We start from the raw sequence: 17,304 nt of genomic DNA on the forward strand, positions 1-17,304 counted from the left end.
GGAGGGAATAAAAAAGGCGTGTGAGAATTTGGATGCAAAAACTTGATGTGTTCAATTTTGTGTCAAGGTCTTGACTGTAGTTTTCTGACAGTTGCCATATCCCTAATGCGTTCCACCTCTAGTCTTTTACAGCTTTACAAATTATACTGACAACATCTCAGCGCAGACATCAATCAGAGAGCTCCAAGGTCTTTGTGCTGATCATTGCATGCTGGAGTACATAATTGCTCCTGTTTAGCCTTATGTTTTATCCTTAAAGCTTAGGAAGAAATGTCACAAGATACCTCTTAAAACTCATATTTCAAAATCATTTTTTACTACACTGAGTAAGTGTAGAGCCAACTTGTAGCAACTAGATGTCCAGGTGGCTTTTCTCCTAAGACTTTCTCTCATTATTTCCTGAGCTCCCTTCTCCCACACCCCACCATCCCAGTGCTACAATACTGTTTTCTTTACCTCTGCGTATGTGAGAAATGCAGTGGAAATGATTAAAAATGCAGAGAAGACTGAAGATAAAGCTATGAGGAGAAGTCTTTCTGTTAATACCTGATCATAAATAAAAGGCTTTTGCCATTGGAAGAATATATTTATGAACTACTGTTAAGATTCCAAGACATAATTCTTCTCCACAAAGGAAATAATAATTTCCATTTTAAAAAAGAAAAATAAAACCACTCAAAACAAAACAAATGACCTCACAATTTGTTTTTTCCTTTTCTTTTTTCCCCCTCCTGAGCTGGATTCTCTTTTAGACTTGTAGCTAACCGGTCCCTTGCTGCTCTCTGGTGGTAATTGAACTTTCCGCAGGAGACTGCTGGTCATCCTGTACTCGGCTGTACTTGTCAGGAGGGTGTGAAGGACTGCTTTATGGGAGGCTGTGGCTGCAAGATTAATGGAATGTGGAGGAACAGAAGCAGGTTTTAAGAAAGCAGAGTAGCTTTTTGTCAGGTGGGAGCTGCTGCAGAAATGTAAGCTGTTAAAAGTTAAGAAATGAGTACAATTGGGCCAAGGTAGAACATGGATACAGTAGGATTTACTTGGTAAGAGGGACACGTAACCTCAGTACAAGCGGTCCTTCACCGTCGTGGGTATGGAGGGAGATTAATTCTGGCAGGAGCCAGCATGAACCAAAAAGGAAAGTTCCAATAAACCAAAAAGAACCCTGCCAAGTACTACCAAAAAGGGAACAGAGCTGGATGCTTAAGAACTTCAATTTCAGTAAAGCACTCATTGACCGTTAGTATTTTTGTCAAGATGTAATTAGAAAGGAAGCTTTAAAATTCCACTTCAGTTATTACTTTTAGAAATCACTGAAAATAGCACCTGCCGCCTTGTTCTTGGATTTGGGGTGGGATTTTTTTTCCTTTATTTCCTTTAATTTTGGTCTGTAAAGAGTGAAAGTGAGGAAACTAGGCCATCCGTGTATATATCAAGATTTGAAGTGGTGTGAATGAATAAATCTCTTGTGCTTTTTATATATCAGTAAGGTATGATAAGAGGAGATTTCTTTTGCAGTTACTGTCAGGTGTTGGCTTTGCTTTTCATCCATCATACTACCTTAGAAGAGTGATGAACTTTGCCAGCGTTTTTTCCCCTGTGCTTGGCCACTGCTAACACTGTAGCTGTGGCTGGCTCCTAAGAATAAGGGATTTATTCTTGAACTGATCAATTTTTAAACACTTTAGATCATAATAATGCAACTGAGGTGTTAAAAACAAACAATACTTCTCCTTTCTATGCATTGTTTCTTTGTTGAGAGTACGTTTCATGAAATGAGCAACTGAAAGTTTTCGTTTTGATAGAATCTCCTTGGGTTTTGTCATCAGTCTGTAAATGTCCAGGCTGTCTACACATATTTTTACATAAATCCAAGACTGGCTGGAAGTCAAAGAACGTTAGTGTCTGAAGTTCTTTGTATGAAATTAATTTACTTGGGATACAAATACATTGTAAGATGGCAAAGTTCCAATATATAAAGACAAAATGATGGGTAAATATGTTGGCAAAACCTGCCCAAGTGCTTCCCAGGTTTTAATGGCAGAGGTGTTGAAAGCAGGTATCTAATTAGCAGGCTTTTGTGTTCTTTATTGTGACTGAGTACATGGTCACTCTTCCTTAGTAAAAGCTGTACTGTTTCCTCTTCCATGTCCTAGATTTGCTTAGCTCCTTAAAGACTACCAGGGAGCTTCCATCTCTGTTTTCTTTCTGTCACCCTGAATTTTGTAGCAGGCAACAGTTTCTTTTCTTGCCTTTACCTTTCTGGAGATTTTTCCATCCAAGTCTCCTGATCTTTCAGGGTTACTTGAAATAACCCTCAGCTGTTTTCCAGCCTGAATGATATTCCAGGAGCTGACAGCTGAAAAAAGTGAGCCACTTTAAAAATGTGACTGAGAGATGGTGATGGTGTTTCAGGGTATCCAGTAATGAGCTTGACATTCCCAGGGGTAGAAACCCTTCTGCTAGTCTAATATTATATCAACAAGTATTGCAGTTGAAACTCTGAAGCCCTAGGATAACTTGCTGGTGTCCTGAGAGTAAAGTGAAGATCCAGTACGCAGGATGGGAAGTACTCCTGAAGTCAACGTCAGAGTTGGCAGTGGTCCCTTCGTGTCCCTTTTCTCTTCACTAGCCTTTAACTGGTCCTGCCCATCGGCTGCTCTGGCTTTGAGGAAGGAAGTTGCATTCACAAAAAAATGCCCCAAACCAAGGTGGATTCCCTTACCTATTGTTGGTCCATGTAAAAAAGCTATTAATTAGACTTTAATTCAGGAACTTTTTCCTTTTTTACAGCTTTAAATGACATCCCACATAGCCCTCCACCGCTTCCTGCTGAAAAGCCTATTGGGAACACCTTGAATATCACAGTGGGAAAACCCGACAGTGCTGACCTAGTAAAAAAAGTGGTAAGTTAGAACTGTTTTCCTATTACAACTTTGTCTGCTTTGGTTAACAGATCTCTTCTGACTCTCAAGAATTTGTAAAGTTATTTGAAGGACCAAAGGATGAAACGAACTACTCAAAAATATAAGGCTTTTTTCTTTTAATTGTGTTCTCTAATTTAATTAGGTAATTTAGACTGCTTCGTTTCTCAAAAGCACTTTGTTGATTTTAGTATACTTTGATCACATCTATCTTCAATTTTCTGTATTTAGCAGCTGGAATCAGGATATTCTACAATTTAGTTTCAAAAGCACTGCAAAATGGTTCAAATCCCATGAGATTTACATAGTTAAATATTGTCAAAGTCCTTTATAAATGTTTTTTGGGTTTTTTTTTTACCTTCATATACACAGTACCTCTCAGTGTCTATGCTAATTTCCAGGTAGGGAAAACTTTCCTGTGGATGAATGAAGCTTGCTTTCTTCAGCTTTTTGCTTCTAGTTATTTTCTACTGGTCCTATCAGAGCCTGAGTAGAACCATCTATTTTGGAAAGTAAGGCTCTGCTCCTCACTCCTGAGCACATAGTAATGGTAGACTTCGTAGCTGTGTATTCTATATGCCCTTTGAGACAGATTTACAAAAGGCAATTAAAGTAAACCAGAAAATGACAGTAGAATTTCCAAATACTGAGTGCTGTGATGACAAGAATGGCAGAGAAACCACAGGCAGTAAAAAGATCAGATCAAAAGCCCTCACTAGATGGACAGCTGCCAACAAATGTCTTTGTGGCTACCTCTAGTAACAGGATAAAGAGGTTTTTAAATGCCATGATTGAAGAGGCTATTCATAGAGGTCCCATCTTTTCCAGATAATGCTGAAAAACTAATTTCTGATAGAAGACATTAAATAACATTTTATACAATGCGACCTCAAAACTTCTACAATGTCATCCAGGTTATTGTGACAGACATGTAAGCTTCAGAGGATTTTTTTTAAGAAAAAGACTGCATCAAATCCACTGAAACATTTAAATCTTAGCTTTGGAAAGATAAGAACAACTGTGCTTCTGAAACTAGTATTGTTTGTCAGTGAAAGTGATTAACCAGCAACAGTAAAAATTGTTGACCGTAAGCAGCAGTTGGCACAGATTATCTTCCTTTTCACACAGAAGAGCAAAAATTTTGGTATGAGGGTAACATCCATCTGAAAGTGGTTACTTGTTTTCTTTCTAATCAGGATCATTTAATCAGGAACATTCATATGGGGACTTAATCAAGGGTCAAAATTTTGTCACAAAATGCATCTAGGTATTTTCTAGGTGGGCAAAATCACAGAAATTGTTTACCAGTTTTAGGCACAAGTATTCCTAGTTAAGTAAACAAGCCTGTTCAGACCTATTTAAAATTACTGATTCAAAAAGGATACTGCTGAACCTAGATTCAGCACTCTGATTTACCGTGCTGGTCCCCGGGCAGCTGTGCTTGTTCGGTGGAGCTGGCAGTACTCCCTGGCACTGGGGTGAAAATGAACAGCAGGAGGCAGAAAGGATGGTGGCTTCTTAATCCGTTACTGTGGTCCAAGCCCTTCAGATGTGGCACATGTTCCCCTCTGCTGACTCTGCTACAGTATAGTACTCTGGCAGGACCAGGACAGGCATCTGGGAGGAGTGAAGCCTTTATCTGCCAAAGCAAGATTCACCAGGGTTTATCTGTTAGATCTCTAGGAAACATACTTAGATGCCTTCTTTAATGAGAGCTAACGTTATTTGCAAGAGACGTTGTCCTGTGTGAGTTGCGTCAATGTCATATTTTCTGCTTTAAGCCTGTTCAGAGTGTTTCATCTGTCAAAGTTAAATGAAAATTGGTAACGTAACTGCAGCAGCTGGAATCCTACGGGCAGTGAAATTGTACATTTGTATGACGCTCCTGAATTTGGCTCTTAAGCTCTGACTCCTATATAGTAGGAAAAGAGGGCTGAGTCATGCCTAATGCACAATTTAAGCTGTGATTCAGGTAGTCAACCAGGTTATTTACATCTCCTTCTGTGTCCAACAAGACTTTAAAATGCTAGAACACACCATAATACTTACAACTTTATTTCCAGACCTCCAGAAAACCTTGTTTTTCCTGTCTGTAGGATATAATTTCATATAAGAAATGCATCATTTAAACAAGATCATTTTTGTTTCTTAGGCTTAAAGAAATGCCTTCTTTCTTTTGAATCTTTGTAGGAGTTGGATCATTCAGAACAGGGTGGAGTGGCTCAGCTAGAACCTGTACTACCCCCAAGGTAAGTGCAATTCTTTAGTGACTCACTTAAAAGTGGTGTTTCTGAGTTAGTTTGCCTAGTTAGTTTCAATGTAGACACTATGAACTCCCTAGTCCTAATTCAGTAGGTTTGGGTAGATGGTATGCTCACTAATAAATAGGCAGGACTAAGTTGCTACCTAATTAATACTTGTTTGTACATTATTGGTATGAGCAGGGAGATTATAGGAGGACAACTGTTTGGCTCTTCAGCTAACGTACAGTGGCTGCTGACAGTCACTCCCTTCTGCATCTTTAACCTTTTCACTTGCGGCACTTGCACTTGTGGCTGGGTTTGAGTGGTGAAGGAATGGAGGTGGCAGATGCTGGGCCAGCACCTTTCCAGAAGCACTGGCTAGTTTATACCATTCATTTCAGACCTAAAACACTTGTAAAGGTGTGGAATCAACTAACCTTGGGGTTTTTTATTCTCTTGAACCAGCAGGAAAGAAGGTCTGCAGAGGAAAAAGTAGCTGGACCAGCCTTAAATTCAGGTCCGCTAAATGGCAGAGGCAAACTGGAGGGAGATAAGACATTGGTTAGCTAGCTCACTGTGGCTATCTCAACACAAGAGTTTGCTCTGTTGTGTCAGGACAAGAGAATCTTTCAGTTATTAAACTTAGTCTATCAGCAGTAATGAGTATTCATTAACAGGAAAGAATGTGGTAGTTGTACCCACAAGGGAACACCTCATTATTGCCCCTTACAGGCTTGTTACTTTCTGCTGTTTAGCATAACAGCGTTCCTGATTCTCCTGAGGATCTCTGGAACTGCAGTAAATGTTTTGTCCTTTCACTCTTCTGTTCAAATAGATTTTATTTATTTGGGTTTTTTTAAATTAAGCAGTAATAATTCTCTGAATTGCTTGTTAGGGTTTTCTTGTTTAGTTGAGTTGCCTTACAAATGTATGCATTGGTTTATTTCCAGGTTTAATGCAGTCTAACTTGGAATTTCCCCTTCCCCGTATTAAAAATGCTTAGTTTAGGATGAGACCAAGAAAGGGGAGAGGTGGAAGTTGAACAGAAGCAGAAAATTTGTTTGGAATTTAAAAAATAATCCATACTCAGATAGTAGTAGAGAGCTCCTATCAGGAGCATTAGTAGAGCACCAGTATCTTCTCAAGTGGTGGATGACACTCACAAAGTATGTCAGAAGGACAGTCTGGAGCTGTACTAATGCATGTTTGATGTGTTTGATGATTTTTACAGACTCTTTATGCAAGCAAATAATTACGCTGAATTACACTATGTGGAAAAAAAGAGAGGCAATTGTAGCAGAAACTTGGGGTAACTGGCCAAAGATTTCCCCAATAACAATCAAACAATACTGTATTTTTTGAATAGTGGTAGTGTCAAGTTTCTTAATAACAGGAAGTCAAAGTTTTATGTACATGCTTATTTGTAACAGAGATGATTTTTAATTAGCAAATTATTGATTTGGCTACTCTCTTCAATTCTAAAAATCATGGCTTGTGTATACCGTATAGGCAGGTTTTTTTTAAATCAATGCTTAATAGGGGGGATTTTTAGATTTTTAATTTTTTTTTTAATTACCACTGTCACTTACTAGTGTCTGATTTTGTTTTCGAAACTACTGGTACAATAATGAGAGTGTGGTACCTCCAGCATTGCCAGAAAACTGGAGAATTTTCACCAGTGTTCCTTTCTGCAGTAGACATCTGTTGCATAAAAATGGTAAATTCTGCTATTGATGCCATTGTGCAAAGTGGTGTCATATGTCATGAATTTCAGCAGAGGCCCAAAAGTCACTTCAGGTAAGTGACATCCCAGGGTATGAGCTAGGCTGATTGCTGAAGACCAGCTAGATCAGCAGAGCTTCTCAGGGCTTTCACTGAAGTGCTCCAGTAGAACTCCATCCTGAGGCAGCTTCAGACAAAGCTCTTTCTAACGGTGGATTGCTGAAAGAAATCCTGCTTATCTAGTGGGCTCCCAAGAAAGCTGTCAGGCTGCTGCTAAGTAGAAGTGGTGAGCAGACTTGGAAATATGTGGGCAAAGGACCTGTCTTAAGGACTTGATCGTCCAGTCCCACTATCTGAAGAGTTCATGTATTCCCAGAAAGCTTCAGATACTACAGACTGTACAGCCCAGGTCATCACGAGCCACGTTTCCTTATTGCATACTCTATAGCTAGGGCTGTGGTGGAGGATGAGGTGGCAGGCTTATTAATATGCATATTTCACTGATGTTTTGCCCAATTTTTAGGCCTGTGGATGGAAAAATTATACCTGCTCGACCTCCCCCACCTAAAAGTGTTCCTGGAAGGCCACCTCCACCAAAACTCTCTGCAGCCAAGACCACCTCCCAGAAGGATGTTCTGTCACGATCTGCTTCTGACATCGCTCCTGATAAAAAACCCAGCAAGTTCAGATTGGGACCCAAGAGAGCAAAAAGTTCAGTCTTTAAAAATCCAGATCCAGCATTACCTCCTAGGCCTAAACCAGGTCATCCTCTCTACAATAAGTACATGGTGAGAACAGAGGTACTGTATCTGAGACTTGTTTATAGAACAGTGCTGGTGAGAACAGTAGTGAAAAAGGTAGTAAGGTGGGTTACTGTGGTGTGGCTTTCAAAGTGTATCTATCAGCATAATCTTCCTTAGAAAATACTAATAGGTAAATAGTAATAAGTACTGTGAGGTAATACTGGAGAAGGCAATATATACATGCAAAGTATAGATATATGTGTGTGTGGGGGTTGTGTATATATGTGATTTTTATATTTATATCTTTAACGTATAGCTTTTGGGTTTGAGGGGTTCTTTTTACAGTCACCAGTTCTGAATTCTATTACAGCATGTAAAACGATGCTAAATAATTGTGTTTGTATACTGGTTTTCCCTGTATATGTCAAAATGCTCAAGGAAACTGGGGGAGCATTAGAACTTAAAAAGTAGTTGTCCTTGCTTCATCAAGCCTACAAAGAGTGAGGAACGTAACATCACTTATCTTACATTTTCATTCTATTGATACCATCCCTTTTCATTATAAAAATGTTTCTTTTTGGTATTTACATGTGTTATTAGGGACTATTAAATGTAAGTGGCTCAACATTATGGATAAAGAGGAGAGAAATTGGTCAGTCATCAGAGCTGGTGACTGCTTTAATCAGTGTTGGTGTCAAAAAAAAAAGCACCCACACAACGTCAACATTCATCAGTATGAAGTGGAAGTTTTCTGTTGCCATATTGTTGATCTTCACTCTTGCATTTATATCCTTGGTGGAGCAGAGGAGCAAGTAAGAGAGCGAAGGGTGTATCTAAGTTAACAGTAGGAAGAGCTTTGAGATAAGGGAAGCCTGTTGCTTCCTCTCCAGTGTAGCCACACATATTTACACAAGAAACATGTGACATTGTTGTAGATGAGATTTTCTTCAGTAGCAGGTCACTAGTAATTCCCTGCCCTCAAGTGTTACTGTCAATGAATTTTTTCCCCCCAAGTTGTTTTTCCAGCGTCCTCCATGGCAAATGAACACATTTCTGTGTCAGTGTGCCGCTGAACATCATGTACCACGTGGTATGGTAACAGCTAGGTAGCTAAGAAACTTTTAAAGCAGGTGGTAACACCTGGGTTTCTCAAAGTGGCCTTCGTATCACCAGCAGTCCGTTCTGAATGCCTTCCAAAGGAGCTCGTCCTCTTCCCCCGGACTCCTAAATTAGTTACCTGTAGTAGGTGGTTTGATTATTTCCATCATCTGACCATTTTCACTTGCAGTAGGAATTTCCGGTGCTTAGAAATTAAACAATTTTTTCCATTTACCTTTGTTTCTATTCAAGCAACCTGTGCCTCATGGAGTTGCCAAGGAAGATTGTCTTCCCAGAAACACTGGAGAACTGTCCTGTAAGGTAAGGCATTTTTTTTTTCTGCTGATAAATATTTAATGAGCGAGACTGCCATTGCATTACAGTATCAAGCGCTTTAGGCTTTAAAGGTTACACTAAGAAATGTAATAGTAGTTTATTACATCCTTGTGTTTCTTTAATAAAAACAAAACAACCATGAAAACAAAACCCAATAATGGTTATTTGCTTTATAGCACAGGGACATTCTGCGTACAGAGCACAGCAACAGTAATTACTTGGGAGTGCCAGAAGGGAAAGAAACTGGTAAAGTTCCTCTGTCTCATAGGAAAATAATCACTCCCTTGGCTGAGTATCTGAAAAGTGGGCAAAAGATAAGCGAGTAGTTTCATGAAGTGGTTGTACATGATGTATCAGTGAATTGGCTTTGACATATGGATATCAAAGTATTTTCCTCTCTGGGCTTCTACAATACCTAGCCTGGTTTTAGGGCATGACTGTATTCATATTAAATAGGTAGTATAAGTTATAGCTGTTAGCAGCCTTTTTGATTATTATCAGAAACCTGCATGGCTGAAATAGATTTCTATGCAATCTGCTGTTATCTGTTGTAATTCATATTATTCTGGCCTTATCTTTGTCCGTGTTGGGGTTTTTGTACACAATTAATGACTTTGAATGTAATTCACGCACAGTGATTATCATTGGTACAGTCTAAAACTTCCTAGTGGATGGGATAGAGAAGAAGGCTCAGCATTTTTCACATTTTGAGTGTAATTTCCCTATATAAAGATCTCACAACAAATTTGTCATTTCTTCTCTGCGTTATCTTCTGTAAGCAAAGGTCTATGGCTTGCTGGCCCCTCTAAAATGCTGGGCAGTCAGCAGATGTGCTGCCCAGGCTGAGTGTGCTGGGGAGGGTTGGGCTGGAGGGTTCTCTCCGAGCGAGGAAGAGGAACTGGCAGCACACAGGACCAAGCAGCAGCGCAAAACTTGGCCACAACCCTTGCAATGAGAGTTGCTATCATTGCTCCAGATTTCTGACCCACAGAGATAGCTGAGGCTTTCTCTATACTGGGAAAAGTTACGTGCCTTCCCTTCCTTTTACTGGCTCAGAAGTAATTTTGGTGAAATGCATTCCAGTTTACATTGGCAAAAGGTGTACAGAATGCAGACCCATAGATGTGTGACCCATGCTAATTATTGCCTCCAAAGGTGATTCTCTGATACCAGAACAGTGTGTCCAAGGTCAGAAAATCACTTTCAGAGTACATAACAGGGAATCTCTGTTAGTATCTTCTGTGATTTAGAAACCATTTGGATTTATTTGTTGTCAGGATTCAAACCACCCTCCAAAAGTTTCCAACCCAAGCGTACCTCATGCTGTCGTCCTGCATGATTTTCCTGCAGGTAAGTAAATGTGAATATTCTGGAAGCTTGTTTTACTCCAAGACTTTCAAATGGGAACTTTTGTAGGGACTAGAACTTAAAAATTATGAGGAAGCTCAGCCTGCAAGGTCTGCGTGTAGAGTTGTTCAAATCCATGGGTTTAGCTATAGTTGGGCTAGCCTTTTAGTTAAAGCTAACTGGTTTATCAAGTAAAGTTACCCATAATAATTGCATTACCCAATTACGAAACAAACATTACACAATTACTCCAAAAACTCATTCTGATTGTCTGTGGGGTTTATATGAAGGTTTTACTTTGAGAAAATTGGTGAGTGTGACAAATAAAATGATGCTGTCTTACAGAGCATGCTGATGACTTGAACCTTCATTCTGGAGACACCGTTTGTCTGCTGGAGAAAATCGATACTGAGTGGTACAGAGGAAAATGTGGGAGTCGCACAGGGATATTTCCTGCCAGCTTTGTTAAAGTAGTTGTATGTAGGCCTTGTATGCATTGCTACATAAGATCCTATTGCATTTGTTTTCTGGTTCAATTTAACTATGGATCCTGTGTGTCTTAACTCCATTCTGTAGCTGGATAATCTCTTTTCCCTCTGGCAGTGCAGAAGACCTATCTACTTGTTTGTGTGGTATTAGAAAGATGCTTGATTTGGCACAACCGACTTGTGTTATGGGGATTATTTTGCTGTTAATTTGAGGCCAAGTGAGAAAATCATGGCCCTTACCAGATTCTCTTTGTTAACCTGGGTTGTTTCTCAGGGCCTGCAGAGCAGGTTATTTTTCAGAGCCACACGTAAGAATCAACACTCAGTAAGATGGTTGCTTTTTGTGCCTCCCCTCAACCCCCCAGCTTCTCTCATTTTCTTACCCCTTGAACTGGACTGGAATCACCACTTTTATAGCCTTGTGGTGAACTAGGTCAGGGCAGCAGCTGCACCCAACGAAACATGTTTTTTTTTCTTCCCAGAATATTTTTTTTCCAGCTGGATCAATTCACCTAAGTGGCTAACTAAGTGGCTGCACAAATGGTTGTGCTGGCACAGTGCAAGGAGATGGTGTTTTTGCAAATGAGCAGCTTAAAGCAATCCTGTTACTGAATGTGACGCTTGACAGTGATGGCAGGCAAGAGACAGGTGCTGTTTTGGAGTCCAGTAGCAATTGAGTGAGTGCCTCATCTTTAAAAGAGACACAGTAGGGTTCACTGGGTCAAAAGCTGGGTCAAATCTACTGCAAGCCTGAGTCTGACATTGAACTATTTTGTGACAGTGGGAAAAGCCGTTGGGCTGTCCACACCCGCATAGCGAAGGTGTATGGCTGGGCATTAAAGACAGTAAGTGTCTGTTGTCAGGACAGCTGGTAGAGAGGAGCACTGCTGGTAACTGCTGGTACATGGACAATACCAAGCCTTTGGTAACCATCAGAGAGTGTAGGGTGTCTGTCTGGTTTGTAATGGTGCTACTCAAGAAAGATTTTAGAAGAGCTGAAGAATAAAAACTAAACTCGGGGTTAGTAATAATGGAACCACGCTCGATTCACTTTCATGAGAAAGAATTGTTAGCTAAATTGCACAGACCAACAATTTAATTTAAAAGCCTTTGTCACTACTGATGGCTAATAGTGAAAAGATTTTGTGTGAAAGCAGTGGAATGAGTACTTGGAATCAAAGTCAGCATTGATACAGACAGATACAACTTCATAAAAGCTAGGGAAGACGTATTCCATATTTCTGTTCTAGTTGTAAAAGGTGGTTACCCTTTGAGTGCAAAAATCTTTTGTTTCAGCAAAATTGAAAAAAAAAAGCAAAAAGTGTGTAGTACATGAGGCTAATTTACTGAGTGAATTCTCCTGTCCATTCATGTGAGATCTGATCTTGATACAAGGTCTCTACATAATACACTATAGTGTGTTTTGCAATATTGAGCTGGGTAGGAGACCTAACGATGATACATGGCTATTGCTTCCCACAGAACCTTTGTTAGAGGAGCTGGTATCTGTGGTACTTCAAGAGCACTGCAAAGGTTATTTGTCCTAAAAGGCAGCATGATTTCCTCCAGTCCTTCACATAAGCTAATGAAACATTCTTGTTGATTTTAGGGGAACTGGCTCACGTGATAGCAAGCACTCAAAGCTTCTCACTGGGGTCTCTAGGCTTGCAGTCTTATACATCTCACAGATCATCCTTCATGTCACAACAAAACCACAACTGAAGTCCTCTTATGATAAAGGACTTCAATGCTGTCTGGTATATCCATGTATTGATTTTCTAAATTCTATTTCTCCAGTTCAAGTGAGATTTGTGAGATGTATTTTTGTTTGGAGGGCAGCTGGCTGCCAAAGCCCAGAAAAGATAAGTGTAAACAATAATTTTGTCTATTGTGATATATTGCGCTAGTAAATAATAGAGAGCAATTACCAAATGAAAGTTGGGAGCTAAATGCAACACATGCAGTAGCATCCAGTCCTATATTCTGTCAATCAATCATGCCACAAGTAGAAACAGTAAACCTGCTTCGTAACAGAAAACATTTAAGAGTGCTTGTTGCTTGCATGAGATTGAAAAATGAGAAATCAGGCATACAAACCCCAAATCTACATTAATACAGTCATATATCATATCACGCCAGTGACTGTAGAGCGTCACATGGAGTTCATAACTGGAGCTTACGCTTAGCTGAAAAATAGATTATTTTAACTAGTTCCAAGTTTATTGTAGTTATGTTGCCACATCCTTGAAATGGAAGATTTTACTTACTTTGTTGTCTTATTAGATTGATGTTCCAGAAGAAGGCAACAGGAAAAAAATACCCTGTTCATCACGATGTATTAAGTAAGTCAGATAAATCTTATTTTCTTTCTCGTGTTGATTTACTAGGAAATAAAAAGCAAGATAACTTTGAGGCAGGTGTTATCCGCACTGAGGTTAATACAGTTAACAGTTTCTTCACCAAAACACATTTTAAAAATTAAGCTCTCAAAACTGAAAGTTTTTGACATTTTAGTAAGACTCATGTTCAGGTAAAAAATGCCTAAAAACTTGCTTCATGGCTTAAAAAAATTAGTAGATCACTTTATAATAAATGTTTATAATAGATATAGTCCCCTTCACTCACTTTCCTTCCTTTTACAAGCTGTATTAGAAGAGCATTTTCCATCATTTTTCATTAAAATCGGTTACAGAAACTGTGAACCAATCTGATTAACCTCAGCAGCATCACACTCCTCTCTGCTCCTGGCCTGGTTATTTTCTTCCAGTATCCTCGTAAGATGTAACATGGTAGGGCTCCTAGTCATCTGAAAGAACAAGATAAAATGGGACAGAATATTGCTATACTTGAAGTAGAGAAATCTAACTTTAAATTGTGTAACTATACAGGTGAACCTAAAGTTTCCCAGATAAAATTACCAGATGTACTTCAAGCACTTTCATTTCTGATTTGCAAAGAACTTGTACTAAGATTTGTGGGCAAGGAACAGCTTTTCAGGCTATGTTTACCTAATGATGAGTTATTGGATTTTGTAATCATTCATTGCAGCAATTAAAGCAAATTCAGATAGAGGCAGGAACTACTAGTTTCAAAGCCAGCATTCAGTTTGCTCTTCAGATGGCATTTGGCTTATATTAAATGAAACTTTGTTTTTAGAAGCTGCTTCTACAATTAAGAAAGAAACAAAGTGCTAGCTGTGTCCTGAAGCTTTTGCAAAGATGGGAGTGGGACTCAAGCTTCTTAAATTGGTTGCATGCTATGATACTATAGAAAGAATTAAAACCTATTATCACTTTTTTCCAGCATGGTATTTCTGATAAATCAAGAATTTTCTTAGGGTAATTTCTTCTGTTCATTTTATTAATTTATTAAATTATTACCTCTAAGTGAGGGAAAATATTAATTACATTTTATATAGTTTCTTCAGTATTATACCAAATTATCAGATGCATTGTTGTTTATTTCTTCAATGGAAAAGTTACTTCCCTGTGCCTGGGATAGGTTTATACAGAATAAAGCTTGTCAAAGTAGATAACAACTAGCTTCCCTGTGTGAAGCCTCCACGTATTTGGGATTTGGAGCAAACACCCACCCCCCCACCCATGTTTGATTACATCTAAATTGGATGCTAGCTCAAAAAAACATCGACCTCTCAAAAAAAGTGCATCAGGACACTTACTTGGATATAGGCAAAAATATAAAAAGGGAGAGGTAGCCTAGAGACAAAGTGATACCTTTTTGTTTTTTGGGTTTTTTTTTTGTGGTAGGGTCTTACACAAAATCCTGTAGCAGGGATGGGAACCAGGGCTAGTCTCCAGCTTTCCGCGCATTCTATCTTCAGTGCATTCTTTCATCATTTTAAAGATAGCAATCCATTTTTTGCACAATGCCGTCTTATTAGTAAGCAGGCAATAATAATAAATAAGCTAAGTAAGTTTCTTTTTTATTTGTGCAGAGGCCCAAGATGTGTAGCACGATTTGAATATATTGGAGATCAGAAAGATGAGCTCAGTTTTTCAGAAGGTGAAACTATTATACTTAAAGGGTATGTAAATGAAGAATGGGCCAAAGGAGAGCTCAGAGGCTCGTCTGGAATTTTCCCCTTGAACTTTGTGGAAGTAATTGAAGATCTGCCTGGAACAGGTATGAATATGTTGCAAAGATCTTCAAGAACATGGTTTTGTACTGCATGCGTGTAGGAGAAAAGTCCAAAAGGACAATAAAAGCGGGAAGGAGGTAGAAAGGAAGAGAAGACAGATTATTTTTTTTTTAAAAAAGGAATAGTAGGACTTCTTAAGAAGCTATTCTTACAATCGCTTTGAATATCTAAAGTCTTTATAATTAGTAACATTATGAATAGTCATCGCTGCTATTCTAAATTCTGCTTTACTTATGCAGGTACAGGAGCAGCACTGAAGAACAAGGTGGAGGTTTCTTCTTCCCTTCCTCAGGTAATGAAGTTGTATAGGTGAGGGCCAGAATTTACATAGTGGTTTCACAGATTTACACAGACATTTACATATTATAATGTCAGATTAACTTTAAATCTTTAAACCACAACTTCAAACCTGAACGCAACACAACTCCCACAGTGCACAATGCTGCAAGGTCACATCTTGAATTCTGACAGTTGGTCTAAACTGATTGTATTCATAGCTTCTGGCAAGTTAGCATAAGTGCATTTTTATCCTTTGTGCTTAAGCAAATTCTCATTAGCCCTATTTTAAGTATTGCTGCAGTGGTCTAATTTTGAATTTATTAATCCTGTACCCTGCTACCAATGATAAAAAGGAACACATCTGAGCCTGGATGAAATTCTGTGGTAATTGCTGAAATGCCATTCTAGCCTACATCTGTAGTGATACTGTGGAATGAGAGAGAGTCAGGACACCTGTGGTCTGTACAGCTGCGTTCATCACTATCCACAGCTTACAGGCTCCATTAACGCTTCTAAAATTAATGCGTTTCTTCTGTTCGCTTGACTAGAACAACAGACTCTCAACAGAGTGGTGTGAAGCGCTTCATGATTTTACAGCAGAAACCAAAGATGATTTATCCTTCAAAAAGGGGGACTACATCCAAATACTGGAGCAAGTAGATTCAGAGTGGTATAGAGGAAGACTGAACGAAAAGGAAGGAATTTTCCCAGCAGTTTTTGTTCAGACCTGCTCAGGTACGGTGCTCCTACTAGATGTCAATTCATTATTCTGTCATGACAGATTTCTGGGAGAAACCAACTATTCCACTGCGTTAACAAGCTACACACCACCACAGTCCTTAGTATCCTAAAGCTTAACTAACTGTTGAGCGACCCTCTCTAATAATAGCACTATAATGCTCTAGTCAGCGAGTAATCTGGGAGGTGATAGGCATACTGGGATGGTCTAAAGTGTCATCTGGGCACAGGCAAAACAGGACCATCGAGTTGCCTATAGCAGGAATTCAGGGGTGCAAAAGGTAGGGGGAAGCCCAGTTTTCCCTCAGCTGAAGAGAAACACTGCAGCACTGCCAAAAAGAGCTGTTAGATCTGTAAATAACTACAACTGCTCTTTCTTGGCACAGAACTACTGTAATCCCCTTGAAGCAAGGAATCAACAACACTTGCTCTCCTCAAGTTCCTGTTTGGTCCCCAAATCAATGCAGTCAAACCTTGACAGAAGAGACAAAATCAGAATTTTTTCCCACAGTTTTTGCAAGTAAAGCAAACATTTAAGTGAGCGAACTTTAAATTTAGTCCTCCTAGAAGCAGAACCATGAGAATGTGTTAGTACTATAAAATGAACTTGTGTCGAGATTTTTATTCCAGTAAGACAGGGAATTTGCTAAGCAGCAGTAGTAATAACATCTAGACGTGCTGTAGCACAGTAGCGGGGGGGGAAAACATGAGAATGACAGGAAGCTTCTCCAGAAAGAGAAATTTCTTTCATTCCAATCCAAGTAATTTGTCTTGTCCTCATTTAGCAGCCAGGGTAGAGCTGTCACAGTCCGTAGGAGGGAAGAAAGGAAAAGCCAAAGCTCTTTATGATTTTCATGGAGAAAATGAAGATGAGCTTTCCTTCAAAGTAAGTACCTCTCTTAGCCCAATTTTCCAAAAGGTCTTATGGTCCTAAACAATGCTAAAAAATAAGATTTATCCACTGTGAAAATAGGCTTGGAACAAGAAAGAATGAAGGGCATAGACTAGGCATAGATATTAACACAATTGATAAATGGTCTCTCTAAAAAAATTTCTTTCCCTTACTTCTTTTTTGCATTGGCAAAATCTTCATTGAAGATATTGAAAAAGAGGTCAGGAGTTGCAGAATTCCCGACTTCTCTGATCGAAGACAAACCAACCTCATTTTGCAGTGCATTCAGCTCTCAATCGGTTGGTATCGTCAAGGGAGCCCCTCTTTTAACAAGACAG

The 17,304-nt window shown here is 39.2% G+C and overlaps 1 protein-coding gene across 7 annotated transcripts in view; it reads left to right on the forward strand.

Moving 5' to 3' along the window:
• The window catches only part of SH3D19 (SH3 domain containing 19), an 86,504-nt gene that overhangs the window by 64,950 nt on the left and 4,250 nt on the right, over window positions 1-17,304 (forward strand). For 4 of the 7 annotated variants that reach the window (XM_037378738.1, XM_037378797.1, XM_037378786.1 and 1 more), the window contains 11 exons: window positions 2,791-2,903; window positions 5,112-5,170; window positions 7,410-7,686; window positions 8,980-9,048; window positions 10,341-10,413; window positions 10,756-10,886; window positions 13,182-13,240; window positions 14,854-15,041; window positions 15,297-15,349; window positions 15,885-16,071; window positions 16,860-16,960. In XM_037378738.1, coding sequence (XP_037234635.1) covers window positions 2,791-2,903; window positions 5,112-5,170; window positions 7,410-7,686; window positions 8,980-9,048; window positions 10,341-10,413; window positions 10,756-10,886; window positions 13,182-13,240; window positions 14,854-15,041; window positions 15,297-15,349; window positions 15,885-16,071; window positions 16,860-16,960 — 1,310 coding nt within the window. The remainder of the gene's footprint in view (window positions 1-2,790; window positions 2,904-5,111; window positions 5,171-7,409; window positions 7,687-8,979; window positions 9,049-10,340; window positions 10,414-10,755; window positions 10,887-13,181; window positions 13,241-14,853; window positions 15,042-15,296; window positions 15,350-15,884; window positions 16,072-16,859; window positions 16,961-17,304) is intronic. The other 3 variants (XM_037378757.1, XM_037378775.1, XM_037378765.1) reach the window with 3 other exon arrangements.

The sequence above is a fragment of the Falco rusticolus genome, chromosome 1 (genome assembly GCF_015220075.1).
Source record: "Falco rusticolus isolate bFalRus1 chromosome 1, bFalRus1.pri, whole genome shotgun sequence".
Lineage (NCBI taxonomy): Eukaryota > Metazoa > Chordata > Aves > Falconiformes > Falconidae > Falco > Falco rusticolus.